Raw genomic sequence first — 12,587 nt, 5'->3', positions numbered from 1 at the left:
CCCACCCTGAGCATCGCACTATGGGCCCACCCTGAGCATCGCACTATGGGCCCACCCTGAGCATCGCACTATGGACCCACCCTGAGCATCGCACTATGGGCCCACCCTGAGCATCGCACTATGAGCCCACCCTGAGCATCGCACTATGGGCCCACCCTGAGCATCGCACTATGGGCCCACCCTGAGCATCGCACTATGGGCCCACCCTGAGCATCGCACTATGGGCCCACCCTGAGCATCGCACTATGGGCCCACCCTGAGCATCGCACTATGGGCCCACCCTGAGCATCGCACTATGGGCCCACCCTCAGCATCGCACTATGGGCCCACCCTGAGCATCGCACTATGGGCCCACCCTGAGCATCGCACTATGGGCCCACCCTGAGCATCATGCTAAGGCCCAGGCTTTGGCCCACCCTGAGCATTATGCTGTCTGCGTATCACCACCAGCAGAAAGAAAACTTCAAAATCTAGCCCCAAATGTCAGGAATGGAGGTAAAGATATGCCACAGATCCCAGAGAGGTTTAAAACCAAATCACTGGACGTCGAGAGAAACTGGGGCTTATTTAGCCCTGAGAATGTGGCAGACTGATTATTGATGATATGAGCAATGCATTTTTCCCTTGATCTAATTTTCTATCTGATAGCTGTGTATCTCTTTATATTTCTCCAATTGGAAACTAAGGATTTATCTTTAATGCACCAACATTTTTGTTATGATTCGTAGCAAGGCTTCCTGTTTGTAAACCGGAGAGCGAGACAGGAAGAGAGCGGCAGCCTTAAACTGGGAATCATAGGGGATGATTTTAACGATGGCAAAAACCGAGTGGACGGGCAGTTAAAATCACTCGGGTTACTTACCCTGCCTGGAGCCGCTGGGACATGACTCAACTTTAACCTGCCCTCTGAGCAGGCAGCAAGGACAGCTGCCCAAAGCCAGCAGGGTCCTTCTTTACATATGCTTGTTGGGGAAATGACGGGAGCACCATGCAGGGTTTACTGTCCATGGATGTCTCCAGCATGAAGTGCAGGGGAGTTCTGCCCGGTGTCCTGGCCAATATTTATCCTGCAATCAACATAACAAAAACAGATTATCTGGTCATTATCACATTGCTGGATGTGGGAGCTTGCTGTGCGGAAATTGGCTGCTGCGTTTCCCACATTACAACAGTGACTACATTCCAAAAGTACTTCATTGGCTGTAAAGCACGTTGAGATGTACGGTGGTCATGAAAGGCACTATATAAATGCAAGTCTTTCTTTCTTTCCTGAGTCAAAGGCTTCAGGAGAGAAGAGGAGAAAAGTGCAGCAATAAATAAGCCGCTGTTGGTCAAGTTGAGCCACTGTGTGAATGTCACATTTCACGTGTATCAAAAGTGTTATGTCAGCTTAATCAATAGATTCAGGCATTTTAACCCAATGAAAGGTGATGAGAAACACTCTTACACTCTCTAAGTGGAAATGTTTATAAAAATTATTTTGTTTTTGCATTATTGTAGCAGTGGTGTTTTCAGAGTTCTTCAGTCACATTTTGAATGAGCTGTATTTGTTGGTATTGGAGTTGTTGAACAATCCATGCGAGCCAGTTAGTTATTTGAAGATTGGTGGGTACCTGAGTTCCAGTGATCACTGAGTTGTAATATTTGATATTTCTGTGATGGCACAGGACTTTGGAAGAGCAGAATTTGGAGTTATGAGAAGAGTCTAGGGGAAACTATATTTGTATCATATATTGAGCATAATTAAACAACCCCAAGTGAGAAGATGGACCAAGTAAGAGGATTAGGAGAGTTGGTGAGAAACTATTGACAAACCGGTAGGTTTTTCGGGGACCTTTAAAGGTGTGCAGAGAGGTATCAAAGGAAACAAGTTCAAGGGAGGGACTTCAGAGGATAGAACCCAGACATCAGGAAATGCTTCTAGCAAATGAGCAATGCCACAGGATGCACCAGAGTCAGAGGACCCAAGGGTGGAGGAGGGGAAGTCGAGCTCGAGGGGGAGCTTGCAGGGCTCGGGGTGGGGCCAATGACATTGATGGATTTCTAAACAATGGATTTCTGAATTCAGTGCATTAGGAGCCAGGGAGCCAGTGGAGGTCAATGAGGATTGGAGTGATATACAAGTGGGACAGGATGTGAGGAACATTATTCTGGACAAGTTGGATTTAATAACATAAGAAATAGGAGCAGGAGTAGGTCATTCAGCCCCTCGAGCCTGCTCCGACATTCAATAAGATCATGGCTGATCTGATCTTGGTCTCAACTCCACTTCCCCGCCCGTTCCCCATAACCCTTTATTCCCTTATCGTTCAAAAATCTGTCTGTCTCCGTCTTAAATATATTCAATGACCCAGCCTCCACAGCTCTCTGCAGTAGATAATTCCATAGATTTACGACCCTCTGAGAGAAATTCCTCCTCATCTCAGTTATAAATGGGCGGCCCCTTATTCTGAGACTATGTCCCCTAGTTTTAGTTTCCCCTTGAGTGGAAATATCCTCTCTGCATCCACCTTGTCAAGCCCCCTCATTATCTTATATGTTTCAATAAGATCACCTCTCATTCTTCTAAACTCCAATGTGTATAGGCCCAACCTACTCAACCTTTCTGCATAAGTCAACCCCCTCATCCCCGGAATCAACCTAGTGAACCTTCTCTGAACAGCCTCCAATGCAAGTATATCCTTCCTTAAATACGGAGACCAAAACTGTACGCAGTACTCTAGGTGTGGCCTCACCAATACCCTGTACAGCTGTAGCAGGACTTCTCTGCTTTTATACTCTATCCCCCTTGCAATAAAGGCCAATATTCCATTGGCTTTTTTGATTATTTGCTGTACCTGAATACTAACCTTTTGTGTTTCATGCACAAGGACCCCCAGGTCCCTCTGTACCTCAGCATTTTGTAATCTCTCTCCATTTAAATAATAATTAAATGTTTTATTATTCCTTCCAAAGTGGATAACCTCACATTTTCGCACATTATTCCCCATCTGCAAAGTTTTTGCCCACTCACTTAGTCTATTTTTTTCCCTTTGTAGATTCTTTGTGTCCTCCTTCCAGCTTGTTTTCCCACCTATCTTTGTATCATCAGTAAATTTGGCTACATTACACTCGGTCCCTTCATCCAAGTCATTAATATGGATTGTAAATATCCTTTTGGGAATGCAGGAGGATTGACTCAATTTACGATCGGTAAATAGTCAATGAATTGTGAGGTTGTCCTGGTCACGTAGCCCTGACAACATTTGAACGCACTGCCCCATTAAAAGAAAATTGTTACTATGCGTCCATAAACTTCTGATAATCTTGAAGCTTTATTGGTGAAGAGAGGGACACTCGTGATTAAATGTCAACAATAGTCATTTATCTGAGTTGGGACTTACAAATCGTCACCTTTAATTACCAAAGGAAATCCATTGTGCTTTAATAGGCCATAAACTAGCACTAAACTGGTTTATCACTATTTTTTCTTCAGTTATTAACGGTTAAATATCTTTATTAAACATGAAGCAAGTACATGAGCAGAAATAAATGCAACATTCGGGCTGATTGTCCCAGTGAGGAGTAGATCTTGCACAGGGAGAAAGATTCTTTCCCAAAAGCAAAATACTGCGGATGCTGGAATCTGAAATTAAAGCAGCAAATGCTGGAAATACTCAGCGGGTAAAGCAGCGTCTGTGGAGAGAGAAACAGAGTTAACGTTTCAGCTCGATGGCCTTTCGTCAGAACTCTTCTGATTATTTTCCATCTGTTTAAATTAATGGTGGAAAAGCGAGGGTTGCAGATGGAGGATGTCCCAATCAGAATTCTGTGTTGCATTGCCCCGTGCCTGGCGACCAATATATTTACATTCATTACAAACTTTGCTGTTCTCTTCAAAATATCAAAAGCAACCACACTATCAGCTGTGTGAAGCAAGGAAAGTTTTCATTATTAGTACGAACTTGAGAGAGCCAGTTTGTGCGGATGTACGCCATATTAAGCGATGATATACTGAGTGAGCTTCCTTAACAGCCTCTCAGTAACTTAAAACTATGATCCATGTTACATTGATGAGCAATTACAACAGGTATTGTACTGAATGGGCAGATTATTTCACAAAAGTATTTTTATTTTTAGTGAAGTCAAAATGGATTTTAACCTCCTGCGAAACCAAATTATGATGCATCTGTAACAAATGAGTTGGTTCTGGATCATCTTAAAATTATTTAAGATTCATCACTTCTCATTATCATGCTGCCATGCCGACATTAATTATATTTATCTACACGAATGCATTTTCCGGGAAACTCTTTACAGTGTAAGCCTTTGAAGTGTTTGTGGCATTTGGACTGCTCACTCAGCTGTTCAAATCGTAAAATGTTACAACACTTACCGTGATAGGAACTGCCTAAAGTATCTTCTCACCAGTTTATCGAACATACTACACAGTCCAGGAATGGGAATGTATATTTACACAAGAACCTAAAAAATAGGAGCAGGAATCGGCCATTTGGCCCCTCGAGCCTGCTCCGCCATTTAATATCATGGCTGATCTGATCATGGGCTCAGCTCCATTTCCCTGCCCGCTCCCCATAACCCCTCACTCCTTTATCGCTGAAAAATCTGTCGATTTCTGCCTTAAATATATTCAGTGACCCAGCCTCCACAGCTCTCTGGGGCAGAGAATTCCACAGATTTACAACCCTCTGAGAGAAGAAATTCCTCCTCATCTCAGTTTTAAATGGGCGACCACTTATCCTGAGACTATGTCCCTAGTTTTAGTCTCCCCTATGAATGGAAATATCCTCTCTGCATCCACCTTGTCAAGCCCCCTCATTATCCTATATGTTTCGATAAGATCACCTCTCATTTTTCTGAACTCCAATGTGTATAGGCCCGACCTACTGAACCTATCCTCATAAGTCAAACCCCTCATCTCCGGAATCAACCTAGTGAACCTTCTCTGAACAGCCTCCAATGCAAGTATATCCTTCCTTAAATACAGAGACCAAAACTGTGCGCAGTACTCCAGGTGTGGCCTCACCAATACCCTGTACAGTTGTAGCAGGACTTCCCTGCTTTTATACTCTATCCCCCTTGCAATAAAGGCCAATATTCCAGTTGCCTTCCTGATTCCTTGCTGTACCTGAATACTAACTTTTTGTGTTTCATGAACAAGGACCCCAAATCCCTCTATACTGCAGCCCTTTCAATTTTTCTCCATTAAATTATGATTTGCTTTTCTATTTTTTCTGGAAAGTGGATAATCTCACACTTTCCCACATTACACTGCATCTGCCAAATTTTTGCCCATTCACTTAGCCTGTCTATATCCCTTTGCAGATTTTTTGTGTCCTCACAATTTGCTTTCCCACCCATCTTTGTATCATCAGCAAACTTGGTTACATTACACTCGGTCCCGTCATCCAAGTCACTGATATAGATTGTAAATAGTTGAGGCCCCAGCACTGATCCCTGTGGCACCCCACTAGTCACTGTTTGCCAACTGGAAAATGACCTGTTTATCCCGACTTTTTGTTTTCTGTTAGATAGCCAATCCTCTATCCATGGTAATATATTACCCCCAACCCCGTGAGCTTTTACTTTGTGCAGTAACCTTTTATGTGGCATCTTATCGAATGCCATCTGGAAATCCAAATACACCACATCCACTGGTTCCCCCTTATCCACCCTGCTCATTACATCCTCAAAATGCTCCAGCAAATTTCTCAAACATGATTTCCCTTTCATAAAACCATGCTGACTCTGCTTGATTGAATTTTGCTTTTCCAAATGTCCTGCTACTGCTTCCTTATTAATGGACTCCAGCATTTTCCCAACAACAGATGTTAGGCTAACTGGTCTATAGATTCCTGCTTTCTGTCTGCCTTCTTTTTTAAATAGGGGTGTTACATTTGTGTTTTCCAATTCGCTGGGTCCTCCCGAAAATCCAGAGAATTTTGGTAGATTACAACCAATGCATCCACTATCCCTGCAGCCACTTATTTTAAGATGCTAGGATGCAAGCCATCAGATCCAGGGGACTTGTCCGCCTTTAGTCCCATTATTTTACCGAGTACTAGTGATTCTTTAGTGATAGTGATTGTATTAAGTTCCCCCTCGATTATCCAAAATTGGGATGTTTTTAGTGTTTTCTACCATGAAGACTGATACAAAATATTTGTTCAACGTCTCTGCCATTTTCCTGTTCTCCATTATTAATTCCCCAGTCTCATCCTCCAGGGGACCAACATTTACTTTAGCCACTCTTTTCCTTTTTATGTACCTGTAGAAACTCTTACTATCTGTTTTTATATTTCGTGCTAGTTTACTTTCATAATCTATCTTCCCTCTCGTTATTAGTTTTTAATCGTTCTTTGCTGGCTTTGAAAAGTTTCCCAATCCTCTGGTCTCCCACTAGTTTTCAATTTGATACCATCCCTTATTTCCTTAGTTAGCCACGGATGGTTATCCCTTCTCTTATAACCTTTCCTTCTCATTGGGATATATTTATGTTGAGAGTTATGAAATATATCCTTAAATGTCTGCCACTGCTCATCAACCATCCCATACTTTAATCTATTTTTCCAGTCCACTTTAGCCAACTCTGCCTTCATACCTTTATAGTCTTAGAAACAGATAGAATTTCCTGCATTGGGCTGGACAGAAATAAATCAAGGGGTAAATTGCTTATAACCCAGTTATTATCATCAATAGTCTCCCAGCCAGAGTGAAGAATCTTTTCTCTTTTTTTGTTTAAGGTTGAGCGTCAGTAAAACTCGATTGTTGACGCGGGCTGCTAAAGGATTCATGTGCAGATCGCCCAGCAAGATGAGCGAATCTATCTGTGAGCCAGAGCCCGAGAACAATGACTACTTACCACTGGTTAGTGACAAAATTGTGTTCAACTATTTCCACTTTTGAAAGATGTTTTATTTTATTTAAGGGAGAGGGATTACTAATGGCTTACAACAACAACAACTTGTATTTATATAGCACCTTTAACATAGTAAAATGTCCCAAGGCGCTTCACGGGAGCGTTATCAAAAAAAATTGACACCAAGCCACATAAGGAGATATTAGGACAGGTGACCAAAAGCTTGGTCAAAGAGGTAGGCTTTAAGGAGCGTCTTCAAAGGAGGAGAGAGAGGTAGAGAGGATTAAGAAGAAAATTCCAGAGCTTAGGGCCTAGGCAACTGATGGTGGAGCGATTAAAATCACAGACGCTCAAGAGGGCAGAATTAGAGGAGCGCAGACATCTCCGGGTGTTGTGGGGCTGGAGGAGATTACAGAGATAGGGAGGGGCGAGGCCATGGAGGGATTTGAAGACAAGGATGAATATTTTAAAATCAAGGCTTAACCGGGAGCTAATGTAGGTCAGCGAGCACAGGGGGTGATGGGTGAGCGGGACTCGGTGCGAGTTAGGACACGGGGCAGTAAGCACAGGGGGTGATGGGTGAGCGGGACTCGGTGCGAGTTAGGACATGGGGCAGTAAGCACAGCGGGTGATGGGTGAGCGGGACTCGGTGCGAGTTAGGACACGGGGCAGTGAGCACAGGGGGTGATGGGTGAGCGGGACTTGGTGTGAGTTAGGACACGGGGCAGTGAGCACAGGGGGTGATGGGTGAGCGGGACTCGGTGCGAGTTAGGACACGGGGCAGTAAGCACAGGGGGTGATGGGTGAGCGGGACTCGGTGCGAGTTAGGACACGGGGCAGTGAGCACAGGGGGTGATGGGTGAGCGGGACTCGGTGCGAGTTAGGACATGGGGCAGTAAGCACAGGGGGTGATGGGTGAGTGGGACTCGGTGCGAGTTAGGACACGGTCAGTGAGCACAGAGCGTGATGGGTGAGTGGGACTCGGTGTGAGTTAGGACATGGGGCAGCGAGCACAGGGGGTGATGGGTGAGTGGGACTCGGTGTGAGTTAGGACACGGGGCAGCGAGCACAGGGGGTGATGGGTGAGTGGGACTCGGTGTGAGTTAGGACACGGGCAGCAGGGCTTTGGATGACCTCAAGTTTACGTAGGGCAGAACGTGGGAGGCCGGCCACAAGTGCGTTGGAATAGTCAAATCTAGAGGTAACAAAGAAATGGATGAGGGTTTCAGCGATAGGTTCTCCAGGGTAGGGTTCGAACAGACACATTGTAGTTTGGATTCTGTTGAACCCTGTTATTTGATGCAGGCAATCCAGGGCAGAGCTGCAGGCTTCTTCAATTGATTAAATCACGTCAATGTGGATCAATTGAGGAGTAGGGGAAGAGAAGAAAAATAACTGATGAGTAAAGGCTCAAAGCCCCTTCCCACAGTATCCCCTTAAAACGGCTGTTTCCATTAAGCGGATAATATTGAATGTTTAATTTCTAATGATCTACTTTGCAAATGCCGATTTGTTAGTTGTTCCTTTATTCACTTGAGTCCATTTAATGGAACTCTATTGAAAATATTCACCAGCTCGTTTCCAAATAACCTAATTTCAGTAATTTTTATGAACTATTATTACACAAAAATTGTAAACATAATTGTGTATAATTAACACTTATAATGAGCAGACTTTCTATTTCCAATAAATAAAAACTCTTAACATTCTGAATTGAATGTTGAATTGATTGTCTATCGCTGTGAATATTACAATTGTGAACCAGTATGGTCGGTGCATTCCTCAGGTTAATTTGCAGTTGGCATCAGGGGCTTTCTTGCTGAATCTGGCTTTTTGTGAAGCCATTAACATCCCCATGGAACAGCTGAAATGGACTTCGCCCTTCACACTTCATCGATCAAGTGCCAATCCCACCACTCACAGCCATTCCAACACCCTCAGTGACAAGACTGGAGCCCAGCGCGATCAAGTGAATGGATCCTCCCCCTGCCACCAGAAAGAGCCTGGTAAAATCGAAACCTTGAATTACTTGGGGATAGATGATGTCCGAGGTGATTTAGAAAAGTTAAGACCGCGTCACTTTTCAAGTAGTTTGGTTGAGATGCAGTCAGGGGTTCTGAGCAGCAGTTCTGAACTTCTCCCTCCATCAGTCACTGTGAGGCGGTTCTCCTCTCCCGGAAACCCTGAGGCTTCCAGTGCCTTGCAGGCCGACAGTGGCAGAGGGTCTGAAACAGACAGCGGTGACATTTCATTCTCGACAGCTTCAAATGAGCTTCAACAGTTGAGGGACCCAGAGGGAACAATCTGGGCCACAGCTGTTGCCTTAGCCTGGCTGGAGCATAGTTCAGCAGCTTATTTCATTGAGTGGGAGCTGGTGGCCGCAAAAGCCAGCCTGTGGCTGGATTCACAGCATGTCCCCGAGGGCCGCGAACTTGCTACTGTCAAAGCTTCAGCACGGCAGCTTTTCGTCTTGTTAAGACACTGGGATGAAAATCTTCAGTTGAATATGTTATGCTACAACCCAAACAGTGTTTAATTGTTTTGCCTCAGAGTCATTAGACCGCTGAATTTTCAATCTTTATTCTTAATAAAATTAGGAATTAATGGTTTATTATTAATTTCCCTCGATTTTAAACAATTTTTTGCCTTACAGCCTCTCCAAGGCATCCTTCAGTTGGGACAGTGTATTGGCCTGGCCTGGGGCAGGTCCCCAATGACACAATCATTGCCGATGGCTTTGATTATTTTTTGATTCCGTTTATTGAATTTTTCTCCATTGAATGATAATTGAAGCAGGATTTCAAATCTGGGTCTTAAGAAAGAATGTGTTCAGCAGATGATCTGGGCCACCCTTATGTTATTTATTTCTGAATGTCATGGATGGTTTCACTGAACCCTGTGTGCTCAGGGGGTGACTGAGGGCGACAGGGGGGTTCAGGGGGTGACAGGGGGTTCAGGGGACGACAGGGCGACAGAGGGTTCATAGGTGATGGGGCGACAAGGGGTTCAGGGGTGACTGGGGGTTCAGGGGGCGACGGGGTGACGGGGGTTCAGGGGGCGACGGGGTGACAGGGGGTTCAGGGATGACAGGGGGTTCAGGGGTGATGGGGCAATGGGGTTCAGGAGTGACTGGGGGTTCAGGAGGTGACTGGACGTTCAGGGGGTGACAGGGGTAACGGGGTGACTGGGGGTTCAGAGGGTAACTGGGGGTTCAGGGGGTGACTGGGGATTCAGGGGGTGACTGGGGGTTCAGGGGGTGACTGGGAGTTCAGGGGGTAACAGGGGGTGACAGGGGGTTCAGGGGTGACGGGGCGATGGGATTCAGGGGTGACAGGCGTTCAGGGGTGGTGGGGGTTCAGGGTGTGACGGGGTGATGGGGGTTCAGGGGGCGACAGGGGGTTCAGGGGTGACTGGTGGGTTCAGGGGTGACTGGGGGTTCAGGGGTGACTGGGGGTGACTGGGAGTTCAGGGGGTAACAGGGGGCGACAGGGGGTTAAGGGGTGACGGGGTTCAGGGGTGACAGGGGATTCGGGGGGGCTACAGGGGGCGACGGGGGTTCAGGGGGCGACAGGGGGTTCAGGGGGCGACAGGGGTAACAGGGGGTTCAGGGGATGACTGGAGGTTCAGGGAGTGACTGGGGGTTCAGGGGGTAACAGGGGGTTCAGGGGATAATGGGGGTTCAGGGGGTGACTGGAGGCTCAGGGAGTGACTGTATCCCTTTGATATCGCTCTTCTTGGCTTGATGTGTAGCAACATGTCACAGTTTGACCTGGTTAAACCTATAATTTTACAAGTATGGACTTTTGCCTGGCTGGAGAAATAGTCATTAAAGTTGTTTGTCAGGCATTTCCTACATTACAACAGTGACTACACTTTTTTAAAGTACTTCATTGGCTGTAAGGCACTTTGGGACCTCTGGTAGTTGTGCAGGGCGCTATATAAATGCAAGTCTTTTGTTTTTTTATTGAAATAATAGATTTTCTAAATTTGTTCCCAATTCCAAAATGGAAGAGAAGGTGAACAACTAGTTTTAAACATAATGGGGGTCATTTTAATCGATCGCACCCGTGAGAAACCGACATGAGCAGGTTGGCACTGTCAGTGGAGAGTAGAATCAGGAGGGTTGCAATCCCGTTAGATTGCCGACGGGTGGATCAGGGTAACATTACCCCCAATGGCTCAGAACTGATTCCACGGGATACGAACACATCCATCTGAGATTACTTTAACAGTGGAGGGCTGGACTTCAGACAAACACATTTAGCCTTTGGGGGAATTTTAACTTTGGGTGATATGGAATCGGCGGCTCGTTTTACACCCGCCTGCGTCTTGCTTCCATTGGGGGTATATACTGGGCAGCGTGGCGGCCCCGAGACCTGCGAGAGACCATCAGCGGCAGGTCGGGGCTGTAAAAGGAGCAGCGAGTGGCCCCAGGAGCAGTGTGGAGGCGTACCACGGCAAGGTACAGCGCGAGCTGGTGCAGGAGAGCAACGGCAGCGAAGAGTGACGTCATCAAGGTCCAGGTTGGTGATTGGAGCGTGGGCAGGTACAGCAGGAGCGGCGAGGTCGGGACGAAGGAGCGGCGAGAGATTGTAGAGCGACATGATCAGGACCCGGGAGAGGCGAGGGCCCAGGGGCAGCACGGGCCAGCCCACACTGTGATATGTGCGCGCAATGGGTCCGTGCAGCAGAGCTGGTCTCCAGTCGTCCTGGTTAACCCTTGCCCCTGGACCAAGACCTCGCTCTGTCAAGCCCGTGTGGTGGCTGGTGTGCAACGGTCACCCCACGTTAAAAAAATCCACCCACAGGCATCTTCCACCCTTCAGGATGTAGTTCGGGATCTGGAATATTAGGTCCTTCATTGAAACACCTGTGAACTCGTCCCTTTCTGGCATGGCAGCAAGTCATCCTCGCTTCGAGGAATGGCCTATGATGATGACGATGGTGATGACACTGGACAGGGATTGGATATTGTCCAATTTACACCATCACTGTAACCAAAGCAACAACTATCTCCATTGTGTATAGGAAAACAAAGCTAAGAAAAGATAGGACAAGTTTGATTCGGTAGAAATTAAGTTTAAAAAAAAGTTTAAAAGTTTAAAAAATAAAACAAGGTATCTAGAGAACGGGAAAGCAGGGGAGATGGTGAGCACAATTCAACTGTCAATGCTTTTAATTTCTTTTAATAAATGATATTTGAAATGGTCATTTTATTTGATTATAGCTAAGATTAACGAAGGGAAGTACTTTTAACACTGGAGTGCCTTCTCGTTGTAATACAGTGGTTCTTTCAGAATTAGGATCTGTGAACTTAAAATGTATAAAATTGGAATTATCCAAGAGGACCATAGATTCTCCAGATCTACTGGCAATCTAAGGGTTAAATTTCTTTGGTACTAACAGTATAGTAGACAAATGCTGGGAAATAGACCTTTTTTGATTTTACTTTAAAAGCCAGTACTAATGACCTCAGATTGTTTAGGTACATGAGTAACAATGTTCTATCCCACTCAGCCTTGCAATGGAATAGCTTGATCCGGCAGAATTCCTGTTCATTACGGCATTCATTGCTATATTGCAGATGAACAAAGTGGGTGGCCAGGTTTAACAAAGCAATTAGATCTCATTTCAGTGTTTGATTTTTAACAGCTAAAATGGAAGCAGTCCTAGACCAGGTCGAAGAGGCTTGCCAGCAATTTGCCAGCCACCACACCTATTATCTTTT

The 12,587-nt window shown here is 45.7% G+C and overlaps 2 protein-coding genes across 4 annotated transcripts in view; one reads left to right on the top strand and one right to left on the bottom strand.

Annotated features, from left to right (window-relative positions):
• vwa5b1 (von Willebrand factor A domain containing 5B1) overlaps positions 1 to 9,395 on the top strand; it is a 303,883-nt gene extending 294,488 nt beyond the window's left edge. The window contains 2 exon segments of the mRNA XM_070860664.1: positions 6,744 to 6,867; positions 8,646 to 9,395. Coding sequence (XP_070716765.1) covers positions 6,744 to 6,867; positions 8,646 to 9,395 — 874 coding nt within the window.
• The window catches only part of LOC139228999 (uncharacterized), a 132,812-nt gene that overhangs the window by 104,816 nt on the left and 15,409 nt on the right, over positions 1 to 12,587 (bottom strand). The window lies entirely within an intron of this gene.

Source organism: Pristiophorus japonicus, chromosome 18 (genome assembly GCF_044704955.1).
Source record: "Pristiophorus japonicus isolate sPriJap1 chromosome 18, sPriJap1.hap1, whole genome shotgun sequence".
Classification (NCBI taxonomy): domain Eukaryota; kingdom Metazoa; phylum Chordata; class Chondrichthyes; family Pristiophoridae; genus Pristiophorus; species Pristiophorus japonicus.
Note: the sequence above shows the minus strand (reverse complement) of the source record. Positions and strands in the feature narration are given on the sequence as shown.